This window comes from Lagopus leucura, unplaced genomic scaffold, assembly GCF_019238085.1.
Source record: "Lagopus leucura isolate 7727_CA_CO unplaced genomic scaffold, USGS_WTPT01 Super-Scaffold_100002, whole genome shotgun sequence".
NCBI lineage: Eukaryota > Metazoa > Chordata > Aves > Galliformes > Phasianidae > Lagopus > Lagopus leucura.
In genome coordinates this window covers 45,845,111-45,861,444 of record NW_024962263.1, presented here as the reverse complement: position 1 = coordinate 45,861,444, position 16,334 = coordinate 45,845,111, and the positions used below count along the sequence as shown (strand labels likewise).

Here is a 16,334-nt window from a genome sequence, read left to right as displayed (position 1 = left end):
CAGTACAAATCTATTTTACAAAGACATTAAAAGCGACAGTATTTAACAACAACAGGAGAAGCTTCCCGTGCTTCAAAAAGACCCCTTGACTTCCAATGGTTGCTGCTGCCTCCTCAGAGGCATTTCATCCACATCACTCCAACACCCCTACCTGACAAGAACGCTGCAGTGGAGTAGCAGCTGCTTTGCAAAATTTGTTTTGCTGAGAAATGTTAGAAGGATAAAATCTTATAATGAACCTGTATCAGAATCATGAGTTGGAAGGGACCCTTGAAGGCCATCTGGCCCAACGCCCCTGCAATGAACAGCAACACCTACAGCTACATCAGGGTGCTCAGAGCCCCAGCCAACCTGACCTGGAATACATACAGGGATGTAAGAAACTTCTTCCTCACATCCTATCTAAATCTTTCCTCTGGCTATAAGGAGTTTTTCTTTTAAAAAGCCTTATCCTCTGCATGCTTTGAAAAAGCCTGGGTTGTACTTGACAACAGCAGCATTCACTCCTTCTTAAGGTGTTAACTCTATCACTCCATGTCAGTACCCTTTCTGTTCTATCCCTGAGGTCCCTATTTTGGGCAACTTTTTCCACTAAGGGATTAGGAACGAACTCTACAAGTCATAAGCTGCTTTACCAAAAACAAGGAATAGAAGCAAGAAGATTGTCTCATTCAAAGCACTGAGGATCAGGGATGGCTAGTACAATACAAAGAACCACACAAGAATACCACTGCAAGATCTTCAGTTTTTACTTTGCCACCACTCCTCCAATTAATAAAAACAAAACCCAAATCATTTCCACAGTACACTGGGAGAATTTCACACAGCAACGTTATATTTTGCTTGATAAAGAGCAGCATCCAAAACTGCAGAGTTTGAAAAGTTGATCAGAAATTCTTAACTCCAAACCACTCCACTAGATCAAGTCATCTTTAAATGTGTTGCAGAGAAACATCGCTAGACTTTTAAAACTTGATAAAATAGGCTGACATTAAGAATAAAAGCAGGAAAGATACATTTTCCACTTACAAATAATAAGCTTCATTTAAAAGTAATTCTGATCAGTATTTTGTTTTCAGAGTTTGAGTCTCTTCTAGATGAACTAGGAGGTTTGGTACTCAGATTTTCAATGGAGATGCAAGATTAAAAAAAGCAAAAAAAAAAAACTATAATTTCCACCACATTATTTAATTACTTGGTTTTTTGTTTTGTTTTTAAAGACCAAAGGTAACTGAACTTAATTTGTTCAGCAACTTGGATTTCTTAGCATGTCAAAGTAGTCCTCTGCTAGTTAAGACCCACTTCTTGTAGTGTCTAGTTGTATTTACTGAGACAGTTAGAGCCACATTCCACGTACTTTAAGTGAAAGGTTTAGGTTTTCCTGCATATAAAGATATTATTTTGTTAAATAAACAGTTTAATTATTACAGCACACGGTTTGACTTTTGGTTTTGGCTGGGGTGAAGAGGGCGAGATGCTCATCGACATTTTTTCCATCTACAATTTTAAAGTAGTTTTAGAAGTAGCAATAGGAAAAAAAGAAAAAAAAAAAAAAAAGATTCTCCTAGTGTGCTTTCTCAGTAAATTTAAATGATGTGTAACTTTTGGGAGAAAAAAAATCTACTAAAACAGAAGCTCTGAATCATGCAAAATATGACCACCTCAGCTATATCAGCCTAGTGTGAGCAGCCAATTGGTGATGCTGTCAGACCATCCCCAGAAGTAGTGACATTTCATCCTCCCAGTGCCAGCCTGATGCGCGGGCCAGGTTAAAAACAAAGCAAACAAAAAGAAAAAACACACTGAGGCATCACCATACGCTCACTGTGTTTTCCATTTTGGCAATCCCAGTCAACCACTCTCTCAACATTGGTAGTTGACATTTACCACTGCACCAACAATGTCAGTAGCAGCAAGTCTGTGTTGTTGTTGTTTTTAAAGCAGCTACACACCCAGTGCTATTCATTATATATAGGTGGGTCTCCATCAGTTGAAAACGTGGACACCTTCTTTCCATGATTTTGCACGTGATCTTCATTCATCTTCTCCAAGGCCTCAATCTAGAGAACCAAAAAATAAACTCACATTGAAATTAGAAAGCCATGCTTGCTCTAGAATCTTCCTAAATTGTATGAGAAGTGTATATTTAGATGACTGATCAGTACTTACAACATTTCATTCATTCTGTCTCATATGGGCAATATGCTTTAGAAACAGCTCAAAACATCTGTTCTCAGAAGTTAATAAAAGGAGTTGCACTTCCTCACAGCCTCATACAACAACTGAAACACATATTATCCTCAAGGAAAAAAAAGTCCACATTTTACCCCCACTGACAAAATATAGTTTGTTTCCTTTTATATAAGTATCTTTTTCCAACATTTCTGGTGTGTGTCAGGATAAATCCAGCTTGTGTCACCCTTGGGGTCCAGCATGTGAAGCACAAGGAGTTGCAGAAAAAACAGGGTGATTCCTAAGACTTCATCTGTACTCCACGATGTACATAACTATTTCTCCACTGCTAATCATCTCTGCTGTAACTCAGCCAATCCAGCAACAGTGGAGAAATTCTCAGTAATATTAAGATTACAAATTCACCACAATTATTATCAGTGGTGAAAGCAGAAGACTGTCATTGTTTAATTTTTTATTTTATTTATTCAATTTTTTTGTACAATCAATGTAACACAGTAGGATAGCTTATTTTAGCCTCCAGCTTGTGTTTGGATTACTTCCTCTTGTACTCTGTGGGAGGTAATTTTATTCACTCCAATCTAAAGCTTAAGTTTAAGGATGGACTGCTCAATTTCACATAAACAGCAATAAGTCTTTCCCAGAAGAGCCATAGGTAAAGAGAGATGACAAACTCCTACGTACCAAAGCTCACAATGAAGTCAGTGAGAGTGAATTTCTCCCTTCCCCCCTTAATAAATCAATCAGTAACTTAATCTTGGAACAGCCTAAGAAATTCTCATGACTATTTTGCTCCCTTCATCAGTTTAAGGACTTGCACCACAAGTTAAATGCTCCGACCTGTTTATCCTAAACAAGCATAAACCTGCAATGTTATCAAGATTCAAGTAGAATTGCTATGTAGCCTTAATTTAATCAGTAGATGGGGAATTTTTGACAGCTTATAAGTGTCTGTGAACAGGATGCACCCCTTGAGGAGCCATAACCACAATTTGACAGTTAAAAGTGAAAGGTGACCACAGACTCCTAGTCTGTATTTAGATTAACATGATTTCATATGTCTAATGTTAGGCTTGAAGATTGAAAACGCAAGCCTATAAGAGAGACTTTACATTTGAAGTATTAAAAATAAGCAGTAATTTATTCGTTTCAACAAAAGCTTATTCTAAGAAAGGAAAGCTGTAAGGCAAGACAACAACACTATCTTTTAAATGCAAACAGATCACTAAATATTTCCTTTAGCACTGGAAAGTGCAATTATGCACAAGGACCTTTTATATTTGGGAGCAGATCATCAGGAATAGAGAGGAAGTCTGTCAGAGTTTCTGAAAACTGCTTCTATAAGGAGGAAATAATCAACATTTAAAAGAGAGGTGCAAAATGATTTCTGTTATGCTCACATTAATCACACAAACGAAACTTGGAAAGTTAAGTATTGCAGTGGCTACAAGCTAACCAAATTGAAATGTTAAACACAAAGTTGTACCTCTGCTTGGAAGTCCACTTCACTTTCAGCTGTAATATTTAAACCTGAGACAGCATTGAAGAGCTCACGCTCATTAAGTGCTTCTGCCACACCTCCTTTCTGGAAGAACTGCGTAAAATAAAAAGCACACATTAAACACTTAAGAGAAAACAAAATATTTCTCTTTCTCCACGAGTTATAATTTTAGAAGTTTTTAGCTGATGGATAGGTAACAGCTGAGGGAAGTTTTAAATCCACCAGCACTGTCTTATTCTACCCCAGAATTTGCCTTTCAAAGAACGCCGTCAGTACTGACATCATGCAAGATGAATCTTACACACATCCAGCCACAATTATTTCATGGAGTTATACTGATTGATTTTTTATTAATTCTGAGTTCCACTGTTGCTGCTGTATCTTAGAAAGACATCCTTTGTAACAGAGGATTGTCAGCTGAAGAGGTCCTACCTGTGAAACGTTCCTACAGTCTCTGAACAAAAATTCAAGTCCATGAGGATGAGTTGGCTCCACAGACTGACTGACATCAATAAGCCAAACCTGTAAGCAGAGACAGCAATTCACTTTGCTTTAACATTTCATATTAGACAAAACCTTTTCTTCCTATATCATTAAAAATATGCTCACCTTTCCATCGTGCCAAAGCATGTTGTATTCACTCAGATCAGCGTGGACCAGATTACACTCTTTATACAACCGCTGCATCATCTGCAAGGAAACAAAACAATTAACAAAGTGTGCTAAATTCCAAATAAATAACAGTTGCACAACTGTAACACAATGAAGTGTTTCCCACCCACCCACATTTCTATGATTTCTTCCAAGCCTTCAATAACATTTCACAGGGAATTGCAGTTTTGGTGAAATGCCAGCAAATTAAGCCTTTTAATCACTGACCTTCGTCAAGTCATTCTCATAAAACTCACATCAGCTCTGCCAGCAGACTGAGTACATTAGACAGATAAACACATTCTCTAAACGTATCTGTCACTCTTGCCCAATCACACAGGGAAAAGGTGGCCCAGTTTTAGAACCCTGATCAGTATTGATACTCTGCTCATTGAAAACAGGGTTGCGTTGCTCTACCAGTCTCAAAATTTGACATACACATCATTCACAGTACCAAACTGCTGTTAGTCAAAAGAGCAAGCAAAAACCATGGGAAACTAATAGAAAACAGATATTTAGAAGGTACGTGTCTGAACCATGAAGAACACATGCCATATCCTAATGCATTCTCTGATTTCTACACTAGTTTTAAAAAAAAAAAAAGTGGTTTACTACCAGAGCATGATTAATTATCATCAACTAAGTGTTTTGTAAACCCAGAAAGACAGAGAACTTTCTTTATAAAAGGAGGACTACTAGCTCATGAGTTCTCTGTTGTAAAATACCCTGTCACCAAATTCGAAAGCACATCCTCTGCTCAGATTATTTTTTTCTAGTGCTTCATTTCTTATTTATTTTAAGTTACTCATTAAACAGCAGCAAAATAAGCCTTTGGACTCCATACTTGGAAATTTATCCAAGCATCCTAGAAAGTAAATAAATGCTGATTTGTCCTTTAAGTTATTCAGTACAAGTACTCGCCACATCAGCACTGCCTTACATTAAGAACTTGATAGTAGGCCTTTTTCATATCTTCACTATTAAGTTTTACATCCTTTAGTTTAGGTGCTGGGACTTGATCCTGGCCAATGAAAGACATAACCAAGACGTGTTTCTTAAGGATAACCACTTGAGGACAAGGAATTCCTGCATTTTGCATTCTGTGGATAAAAACAAATAGACACTGATTAAGAAAACAAAACAAAGCCATAACAATTTAAAAAAAAAAAAAAAAAACCAGTCTAGTTACTGCTTGTTCATTTCCAAGCCGCATGCCAGAGATTTGATCCAGAAGTAAGTAGTCTTTGAAACAGACAGGATTGTTAATTGGTTATATATTTCCCCCCTCTACATTTCACTTAGGACTCTAAAATCTGAGTTATCCAAAGCGTGCCTAAAAATGGTAATGGAAAACTAATTATTCTTACAGCTAGAGGCTGATCACTTCACAGGCCTATAAATTCTACTGCCAAATCCCAGAAGATGCTTTTAATTCATTAAACTGTAAGAAACCAGATGCTTATTCAGTCTATGCCAACATCAAATCTAGACTTCTACCCAGACATAATCTAACTTTCTAAAACAGAGAGTAGGAAACCAACAAGAATTTGACTTTTTTTTTTTTTTTACCTTGTTAAGTTATGCATTTCTTTCTCAGCCCACATGCGAATAATCTTCCGTGGATTCAATTTACTGAAGCGGTCTTTGAATCTGTAGTCATCCTTGATGTATTTGTCACGGTTTTTGAATTCATTAAGAGTTGTTTTAAACACTTTAATGGCACATTCTGGAGGTATAACTTTATCACCTTCAGTTGCACTTCGCGTGGAAAGAGTAAGAGTCAAGCACACAATAAAATTAACTGTTCACATCCTTGCAAGAAAATGCACAGCTGCTTTATTGCTTTTTCATGTTTGTTTTCTCTTTTTTTAAAATGATGCAAGATAATGAGATTTTTAACATGAAAGGAAAAGATTTGATATCAAGCTTGAAAATCACTTCAAGTTTGAAAGGGCTTAAATAGGAAATATTTGATTTTTGGAACTTTGATCACATGTTGTTTATCCAATAGGTTCCATCTCCCAGCCTGTGAAAATTTTAATTAAGCATTATAGCTAATAGTAGCTGTGTTAACAGATGTAATTACTTCCATTACAAGTGAAAAAAGATCCATGTCTTAGAGCAGTAATAGTAGTGTCACCATGTTTTATTAAGCACCTCAAAACACACTGCCCTTTGAATAACAGTAAGCAAAAGGTCACTCTTACCACTGGTCAGGAGAGGTCAAGTAGAAGAAACTAACCAACCAACCTTCTCCCAACATCATCTCACTCCTGACATCTCTAAACAAGTTATTTGAATTTGGGTTTTATTAATTCCTTCTTCATATACTTTAAACGACCAATGTTTCCATGCACTGCAATCTTTAATGCACAAAAATCCTTTGAGCATTGTAGTCTTTAAAACCAGAGACTTGCACAAATTGCAAAGTGAACAGCATCCCAAAGGTGACCATCTAGGTAACCCAAAAATAAGAGAGCACCTCTTGCTCAGCTGCATAGATTGAGCTGTTAAAAGTAGTGTGATGGAAAGACAACCTTCAGGTAGCCCAAGGTCATCACAGTGGCTTTCTAGTCCAGAGTAGGTCAGTGGAAACAGACCTCCACAGAAAGCTGCAGTTGATTTGCCCCTAGCTCATCTCCAGAGAAAAAAGTGGAGGTGGTTTGTTGTTTATTTTTTTTTTTTAATACTTCAAAATAAACACTATTTGGCTTGCAGAACTTATCACTGCCTGCACACACACACACACACACATATATATACATATATATATATATGTACACACATATAGTTCATATATATATGAACTAAACGTTGAAGTCCTGGCAATGAAATAAACACAGATTGTTCAAATATGTTGTGGTTTCTCCTTTTTAGGCTCTCTCTGGCACTTCAGGCTACTGTCAGTAACAAACAACATACCTACCTTCCTCCATATGCATGAAAAACAACAGATTCTTTCCCTGTGCTGATGCAGCCTGTGATGGTCTCCAGCATTCCACCACTGACCATCTTGTACAGAAGTAAACGTGTTTTAGGATCCACTGCTTTCTCCTACAGGTGAGAAAGAAGTATACGAATTATTAAAATAATCTTTCACTTTTACAATGAGTTTATAGTATTTATATATTACAGGTGCCTAATTGCATGGGAAAAATAGCATATTAAGAGTGCTCTCTCCATTGACAGGGTGGGGGAGAAAAATACTCAGATACATTGTCAGCTGTGTAGCAGCCAGTATTTTATCAATTCTGCATTCAGTACATACAGTGTTATCACACAACCATAGAACCTCAGACTGGCTGAAGGGCACAGAGAAAAGGGACCTCTGGGTCCATCTGGCATAAGCCCTGGTCAAGCAAGGACACTCAGAGCAGGGTGACCAGGACTGCATTCAGGCAGCTGCCAAAGATCTCCAAGGAGGAGACTCCACAGCTTCTGGACAACTTGCACCAGTGCCAGATGGAAACTCTTACATTTCATTTACACACATTGCCTCTCATCCTGGCACTGGACACCACTGAAGAGAGCCTGGCCCCAGAATCACAGAATCACCTGGGTTGGAAGGGACCCCAAGGATCATGTAGTTCCAACCCCCCTGCCTAGCAGGGCCACCAAACATACACATTCAGATCAGGTTGCCCAGGACCCCGTCCAACCTGGCCTTAAACAAGTCCAAGGACGGGGCATCCACAACCTCCCTGGGCAGCCCGTTCCAGGGCCTAACCACTCTCCTAGTAAAGAACTTCCCCCTAACATCCAACCTAAATCTTCCCTCCTTCAACTTAAAACCATTTCCCCTAGTCCTGCTGTTATCAGCCCTTTTGAAGAGTTTACTCCCCTCCTGGGTGTAGGTTCCCTTCAGGTATTGATAGGCTGCAATGAGGTCACCCCGCAGCCTTCTCTTCTCCAGGCTGAACAAGCCCAACTCCCTCAGCCTGTCCTCATAGGGGAGGTGCTCCAGCCCCCTGATCATCTTAGTTGCCCTCCTCTGGACCCTTTCCAAAATCTCAATGTCTTTCTTGTACTGAGGGCTCCACACCTGGACACAGTACTCCAGATGGGGCCTCACAAGAGCCGAGTAGAGAGGGACAATCGCCTCCCTGTCCCTGCTGACCACCCCTCTCCTGATGGAGCCCAGGATCCCATTTGCCTTTCGAGCTGCCAGAGCGCACTGCTGGCTCATATTCAGTCTCTCGTCCATCAGGACCCCCAGGTCCTTCTCTGCCGAGCTGCTCTCAAGGACCGCTCCTCCCAGCCTGTACAGGTGCCTGGGGTTCTTCCGGCCCAAATGCAAAACCTTGCACTTTGCCGTGTTGAACCTCATCAGGTTCACCCGAGCCCAGCCCTCCAGCCTGTCGAGGTCCCTCTGAATGGCATCCCTTCCTTCCACCGTATCAACCGCACCACTCAGCTTGGTGTCGTCAGCAAACTTGCTGAGGGTGCACTCAATTCCCTCATTGATGTCATTAATAAAGATGTTAAAGAGCACCGGTCCCAAGACAGACCCTTGGGGGACACCACTTGTTACCGGCCTCCACCTGGACATAGAGCCATTGACCACCACCCTCTGTCTGCGGCCTTTCAACCAATTGCTTATCCATCGGGTCGTCCACCCATCAAATCCACTTCCCTCCAATTTGGAGATGAGGATGTGGTGGGGGACCATGTCAAAGGCCTTGCTCAGGTCCAGGTAAATGACATCGGTCGCCTTCCCTTCGTCCACCAATGCCGTCACTCCATCATAGAAGGCCACAAGATTAGTTAGGCATGACCTTCCTTTGGTGAAGCCGTGCTGGCTGTCTCAGATCACATGCTCATTCTTTATGTGACCGAGCATGTTGTCCAGGAGGATCTGTTCCATGATCTTCCCAGGCACGGAGGTGAGACTCATCGGCCTGTAGTTCCCCGGGTCCTCCCTGCTCCCCTTCTTGTATATGGGAGTGACATGACCCTTCCTCCAGTCGTTTGGGACCTCACCTGACAGCCACGACTTCTCAAATATGATGGAGAGCGGCTCGGCAACCACCTCAGCCAGCTCCTTCAGAACCCTGGGATGCACGCCATCCGGCCCCATAGACTTGTATTCATTCAGTCTAAGGAGGCACTCTCGGACTTGCTCTGCCCCCATCCTCTCTGCTCCCTTCTGGTATTTATATATCTGATGAGGCACTCTCAAGCCTCTTCTCCAGGCTGAATGTTCCCAGCTCTCCCAGCCTCACCCCATAGGAAAGATACTCCTGCCCCTTCATCCTCTCAGTGGCCCACTGCTGGACTCTGCCCATGTCTCTGTTATACTGTAGAGCTGAGAACTGGACCCTACACTCCAGGGCTGAGTAGAGGGTAAAGATCACCTCTCTTGACCTACTGGCAATACCTAGCCTAAAGCAGCCCAGGATGCCATCAGCTTTCTTGACTGCAAGACATGCTGCTGGCTCACTGTCCACCAAATCCTTTTCTACCAGGCTGCTTTCCACCTAGATGGCCTACAGCACCCATCTGGTGCCAGGAACTGTTCCACCCCAGCACAGGACTTGGCATCTCTCCTTGCTGAACTGTAGGAGATTTTTGCCTGCCCACCTCTCCATTTTGTCAAGATCCCTCTGAATTGCTGCATGGCCCTCTGGTGAGCCAGACCTCCTAGATTCACATCATCCATTAATTTACTGTGGGTACACTCTGCTGCATGGTCCAGATTCAGATTATTCCTTAAGAGCACTTTCTACAGTGTTTTCAAGAATCATCCCGAAATGTTATATTATTCTTGTATCAGCAAAAGTAAAGTAAAACATTCAAGCCTGAAAGACTTCAGAGCAGGAATTGCCACAGGCACAGTTCATTCATTAAGGTTATCTACTGACTTCCTAAATTATTAAGGAAAAATTTAGTCACCTCATCTTTCTGAGACTTGCTATGAGGACAGATGCTTGGAGCCACATGCTTCAGAGTATGTGCTAGATGATTTCTATACACAATCTCTAAGCTCATTTAGCAGAGTTAGAGACTGGTTTAAATATTGTTTTTAGTAAAACAGTTCTTTTCAATCAAGGAATTACCAAAACAGCAGTTCACTGTTACATAAGATAAAGAGGATAAAAAGATTTAAAGAACATACTGCAGTGGAGTGTTCCTTCTTTTCATGGAGCCTTGCACTTCGACGTTCCTCAGAGTATGCATGCTGCTTTAAGGCGTTGAAGACTTGATTTGACAGCTTTAAGTCCATCCCAATTCCATCCCCTACTTGAAACCCTGGAGCAAACTACAAATAGAAATAAGTGTTAAGTATTGGTACTAGCAGACAACTATTGGCACAAGCAGGAATTCCTCGTTCTCATCTGCAAGAATCTAGGGCAGATTAAGACCTAAGGGACAACATGCCACAAAGTGAGTTTCAAAGTGTCAAAAAACATATTGCTCCGAGCTCAGTACTCAGTTCTGCCCAAGCTGATATGATATTACCTCACATCCTGTGAAATAGCACTTACAGCATTTCCTTATTTAGAGCAGCAACACCACTTACATTAAAGAAAACAGAAGGCACATAGTATGGATAAGTAGATTGAAAAGCTGTATATCAAACCACTGACTGAAAATAAGTTACTTAGCTAAGCAGGCAAAATTAACCACACAAAAGAAAATTGTTACATGACAGCTTGACTATGTAGGAATAGCAATGATTTTTTATTTGCCTGTGTTCCAAACTTGCTGACAGCTTTGTTTTGTCAAAATAGTTCTGTGTAAGTTCGTTAAATATATAATTAACAAACTATTATCAAAATACACGTTAAAAAAAAAAAGGGGGGGAAGGGGAAAACACAAATCAAACTGCCAGTTCAAATAATTAAACCAAGTTGTTTTTGTCTGATGAGGACGTAAAAATTCAGCACCATGTACAGCAGTAAAGGCAAACATTACTCCTTTTAATTAAATTTCAGCATTCTAGTTTCACATATGCTACGCAGAGTGAATTTTCCCAAGCTTTTACTTACATTTTCCATACGAGCAGTGTTCTTTCTTCCACAAACCACTTCATCATGTTTAGTAGTAATGTCCTTTCCTTTCCCTATGAAACCCTTTTTTGGTGTAATAGTAGGTTTATCTGCCAGCAATAAGAAAAAATATGTCAAACTTGACATCAAAGCAAACATAACTAATGCTCACAAGACTGGTTGGTACTACCACATACCTGCCCTGTAAGGATCATGCCTAGTATCCTGCCAATCAACTTCATCCTCTGAGCTGTCACTGTCAAAGGGATGCACCTTCCGATAATTTTCAAAGGATATGGAAACTTAAGAGACAAAACAAATGAGCACATCTGTGATTATTAGCATTTGCTACTCCTTCATAGCTCTGTCAGTATAAATAGAATGCCTCAAATATTTCCAAAGCAAAAATACCTTTGCTGTCTCCATTGAATTTCTTCTCTTCACGCCGAAGCTGTGCATCATATTCCCTGTCAAATTCCATCTGCAGCATCTGAGCTAGCATTAGGTCACTAGAAGTGTCAACATTTTCTCCTGTAATAAATGGTCCTTCTGCAACACTATATAAAAATAGAAAAGCAAAGCAGAAAAAACTAAGTACAATAATCTACACAGAAACACTGCTTCACATGATTTGATCACTCTATACAAAAAACCCTAGTGTAGAGCTGTATAGAAACTAACACATCTTAACAGTGACTCCCTAAATTCTTATTGCCACTCCTTTACAAGGCAAGCATTACTGCAGTGTCTTGGTTTACCGTTCTATAAGCAGCATGATACATGATTTTTTAAGATGCCCCTTATGAAAGGGAAAGAAATAACACAGCTAGAAAGATACATGCAGAAAATACATATAATATATATCCAAAAATAAAACCTAGAGTCTCACAGAACTGCTTGAATTGGAAGTGACCCTTAAAGGTCACCTGGTCTAAATCCCCTGCAGTGAACAGGGCACCTACAGCTACATCAGGGTGCTCAGAGCCCTATCCAGCCTGACCTTTAATATCTCCAGGGATGGGGCACCCAGTCAACCTGTCCCAGCACCTCACTACCTTTATTGTAAAACAAAACAAAACCAAAGAAAAAAAAAAAAAAAACCACCACCACAACAAAAAACCTCCTTACATCCAATCCAGATCTCCCTTATTTTAGTTTGAAATCATTTCCCCTTGTCCTGTTTGCTAGCAGGCTCTGCTAAAGAGTCTGTCCCCTTCCTTCTTACAGTCTCCTCCCCCCTTTAGATACTGAAAAGCTGCTCTCAGGTTTCCCTGGAGCCTTCTTTTCTTCAGGCTGAATAGTCCCATCTCTCTCAACCTGTCCTTGTAGGGAAGGTGTTGCATCCCTTAGATGATTTGTGTAGCCTTTCTCTAGACATGCTCTAACAAGTTCAGCATTGCATAAACAGCATTGCATTGTTCTGCCTCACAGAGAAGGTCAAAGGTAGAACTGGCATGAATTTAGGTCCTGTAAACTCTTGGCAGTAAGTATTCAGAATTTTAAAGTACTTGGAGAATACAAGTGATACACAACCAGACAGTTTGAAAACTGAATTTGTATATATGTTAAACCCTCTAAAAAAGAAGAAATTACATTTCTGACAACTTCTGTCAAAACGCAGTTTAGGGACTGACTTAAGGCAATCAAAATAATAGAAAAGAAATAGCAAAAAAGGACAGAAGAGTCTCTAAGGAAGAGTTTTAACTAGAGAAGCCACCATCAATGGAAAGGCAGAGCAAGAAAATAATAGGCAAAGCACTTACTACACTGCTCCACTACAATCACACAGCACAGAGGAGGACAGATAATGGCGACTTGCAACTGCAGAGCTCACTAATCCTGGATTTTAAACTTACGCAACTACTTCAGGAAAAGCAGCATTTTCCTCCTCCAGCTGCAGCTCTTTCGCCAGCTGTTCACTCATAACATCAGCAAGGGAACATGATATCGAGGCAGTTTTTGGAGTTCCCCAGGGACACTGTAAATAAATATTTTGTTTGAGACAGTGAGAAATGCAATGGCAACACCGATAATAAGGACAATTAGCTACCAGCAGCTCTAAAACGAGCTGGTGTAATCCCATAAGAGCTTGTGCTCTCTAGATATGGAGGAAAGTACGAGGAATTGTGGCACAGTAGATAGAATCACAGAATGGCCTGGATTGAAAAGAACTGCAATGATCATCTAGTTTCAACCCCCTGCTATGTGCAGGGTCACCAACCAGCAGACCAGGCTGCCCAGAGCCACATCCAGCCTGGCCTTGAATGCCTCCAGGGATGGGGCATCCACAGCCTCCTTGGGCAACCTGTTCCAGTGCGTCACCACCCTCTGTGTGAAAAACTTCCTCCTCATATCTAACCAAAACCACCCCTTAGTTTAAAGCCATTCCCCCATGTCCTATCACTATCCACCCCTCATATCTCTGGGAGTAGCTCCATAAGCTGAGAAGAGTGTGACTGAAAGGACATCGATGGTCATTTCCTAACAGACAAGAAGGAAGAAAGCTTCACCACCACCTGAAGACAGAAAGAAGCCTTCCCACAAAGTCTGTTTACAAGTTTACGCCGTAAAGTTGCCTTTAGAGAAGCAGAAACCCGCACACAGCTGGAAGGAGGGCTGGAACCCAGGCAGCTCGCTGCCCCGACAGCCCAACCAACAACACCCCTCGAGGCCTCGCGGAGAACAGCCCCATTTACCGGCCTTTCCACGAGAGGATAACTCCCGGCCGCCGCCGGGGCCTGCCCGAGCCCAGCAGGCCGCCACGCCACACCGCGCTCACCTTGCTCTGCCAGGCTGGGCCCGGCCCGGCCTCGGGGGGGGGCGGCGGCGACTCCTACCGGGTCCATCTGCGCGCGGAGAGGCGAAGCGGGAGGAGGACAGCGGCGACGTAAACTCTCGGGCGGGCAGCAGCGCTCTGAACGCGGAGCTTTCCGGGTTCGGCCTCAATCCCCGTACCGTCACCGGCCGAGCCGTTCCCCATTGGCCGGCGGGACGGGACGCACCTTCCGGTGATGTCAACACGGTGGTGGTGCTGGGGGTGGGGAAAGAAAGGGGAAAGGTCGCTTTTTGTTGGCGAGGTGGGCATGGAAGGGGGAGGTGCGGGGGAAGGGGGGGGGAAGCGTAAGGGAACAGATGCATTTCATCGTGTAATCGAACGCCCTGCAAATACGAAATAAATAGAGGTGTTTCGTGTGTGATCCTTTGCCTGTTGCACCTCCATTTTAAGTGTTCACCTGGAAGTCGTGTGGGGATTGATATGCCCTCCTCTCAGGGCAGGGGCAGCTTCCTGGCACTTTGCAGCAATGCAGCCTCCCCGCATGTATAGACAGCCACAAATGAGCCCCTATGCAGCAGATCAACCCTTGAACTGAAATATACTGAGATGTTCTGCAAAATCACGTGTAAACAAAATCATTTGCCACAAACTCACATCTCCTAAAATAAGAATAATAATAACAATAGCAACAATAGAAATAATAGTTTCAAATCTGTCTAGAGCAGAAAATTCCCTTAATTTTACTCAGATGGCAGGGAACCAGCCCCTCAGCTGGCTTTCTAGGGCAGGAGAAATGGGGCAAGGTCTCACAGCTTCCTGGCATCCCTTGGCTGGGCAGGGGCTGTTCCCTGTGTGACCTCAGCAGGGCAGTCCCCAGAGGTGCCACTGACATTGGCTCTCAGGCATGCAGGATTCCATGTTCTTGGCCAAAGTTCATCTGATGTCATCAGCAACTAGCGATGACGTAAGGCATTGCAATGTCTCAAGGCAACCTTTTCTGGTGTTCACTGCTGCAGAAAGTCTTGCCTGCTGCAGAAATGGCAGACATCAAAGCACTGGGGTACCTCCTGGACCAGGCTGTTAACTCCTGAACCAGACCCTAACTCCCAAACCAGGCGATGACTCCCTTCTAGGCCCAAAGCTCCTGAACCAGTCCAGTAGCTCCTTCCTATACGCCATACAGATGTGCACCAAGAATGCACAAGGAAAGGTTGGTCTAGTGATACAGTAGCAATGTGGTTTTTGTCCTCTCCACCCCTGGCCCTGACAGAAGGAAATTCTTTCTTCCCCTCTACAGAGTCTTTTGTGATTAAAAGACTGCTGCCATGCCCCATCCAAGCTTCTTCTTTGGCTGGACTTGTCTGTTAAATAAGCAAGCGGAATGTCACAGCAATGTCCTGCTGATGAGAAAATCTAGCACTCTGGCAGATCTGTACAAGCACCAAGTAAGAAAGTGTTAGGTTTGGATTCAAAAAGCCCCACATTACTTAATATTCATCTCTTTATTTCATTTTTAATTTTCACAAAACAAGTTTCACATTCCTCAGTTCTGCAATCTAATTTAGGATTCAAAGCAAGTCCTCTTCAGATAAACCTACCTGACTGAGGCCTTGAGCCCATGACCCCTTCAGTGAAGGGACCAACCCTTGGACTGAATTATACTGAGATGTTCTGCAAAATCACATGTAAACAAAATCATTTGCCACAAACTCACATCTCCTAAAATAATAACAATAATAATAACAACAATAATAGTTTCAAATCTGTCTAGAGCAGAAATTTCCCTTAATTTTACTCAAAATATTTCTGAAGTTGTTTAGCAGTTAGTGGTAGAGTCACCATCGCTGGAGGTGCTCAAGAAAAGTGCAGATGTGGTACAAAGGGACATGGGTTAGTGGGCAACATTGGTGATAGGTATACAGTTGGACTGAATGATCTTGGAGGTCTTTTCCAACCTTAATGATTCTGTGATTGTATGATCTTCATTCTTTAATCTGCACTTTAAGGGATTTACAATGATTCAAACCTACCTCTGCATTTTGCTGCAGGAAAATATATCATGTTTGCCCTAGTCTCACACTTCCAATAAGGTATAACACAAGTATCATGATGAGAGAGATCAGTGTAATATTTTCCATGGAAACTATACTCCTCTAAATTAAAAAATTCACAAGTATCATGTGTTTACTGTTGGTGATGCCAGTAAAATTTCCTTATTCTTTCC

At 41.8% G+C, this 16,334-nt stretch overlaps 1 protein-coding gene across 1 annotated transcript; it reads right to left on the bottom strand.

Annotated features, from left to right (window-relative positions):
- Positions 1 to 725: 725 nt before the first annotated feature.
- RIOK3 (RIO kinase 3) lies at positions 726 to 14,338 on the bottom strand. The gene is given in 14 exon segments (XM_042869243.1): positions 726 to 2,060; positions 3,680 to 3,787; positions 4,127 to 4,216; positions 4,304 to 4,384; positions 5,286 to 5,445; positions 5,915 to 6,103; positions 7,272 to 7,399; positions 10,461 to 10,604; positions 11,335 to 11,444; positions 11,532 to 11,636; positions 11,746 to 11,891; positions 13,191 to 13,312; positions 14,114 to 14,155; positions 14,157 to 14,338. Coding segments are annotated over 14 exon segments (1,551 nt in total). The 5' UTR covers positions 14,181 to 14,338; the 3' UTR covers positions 726 to 1,958.
- Positions 14,339 to 16,334: the final 1,996 nt, after the last annotated feature.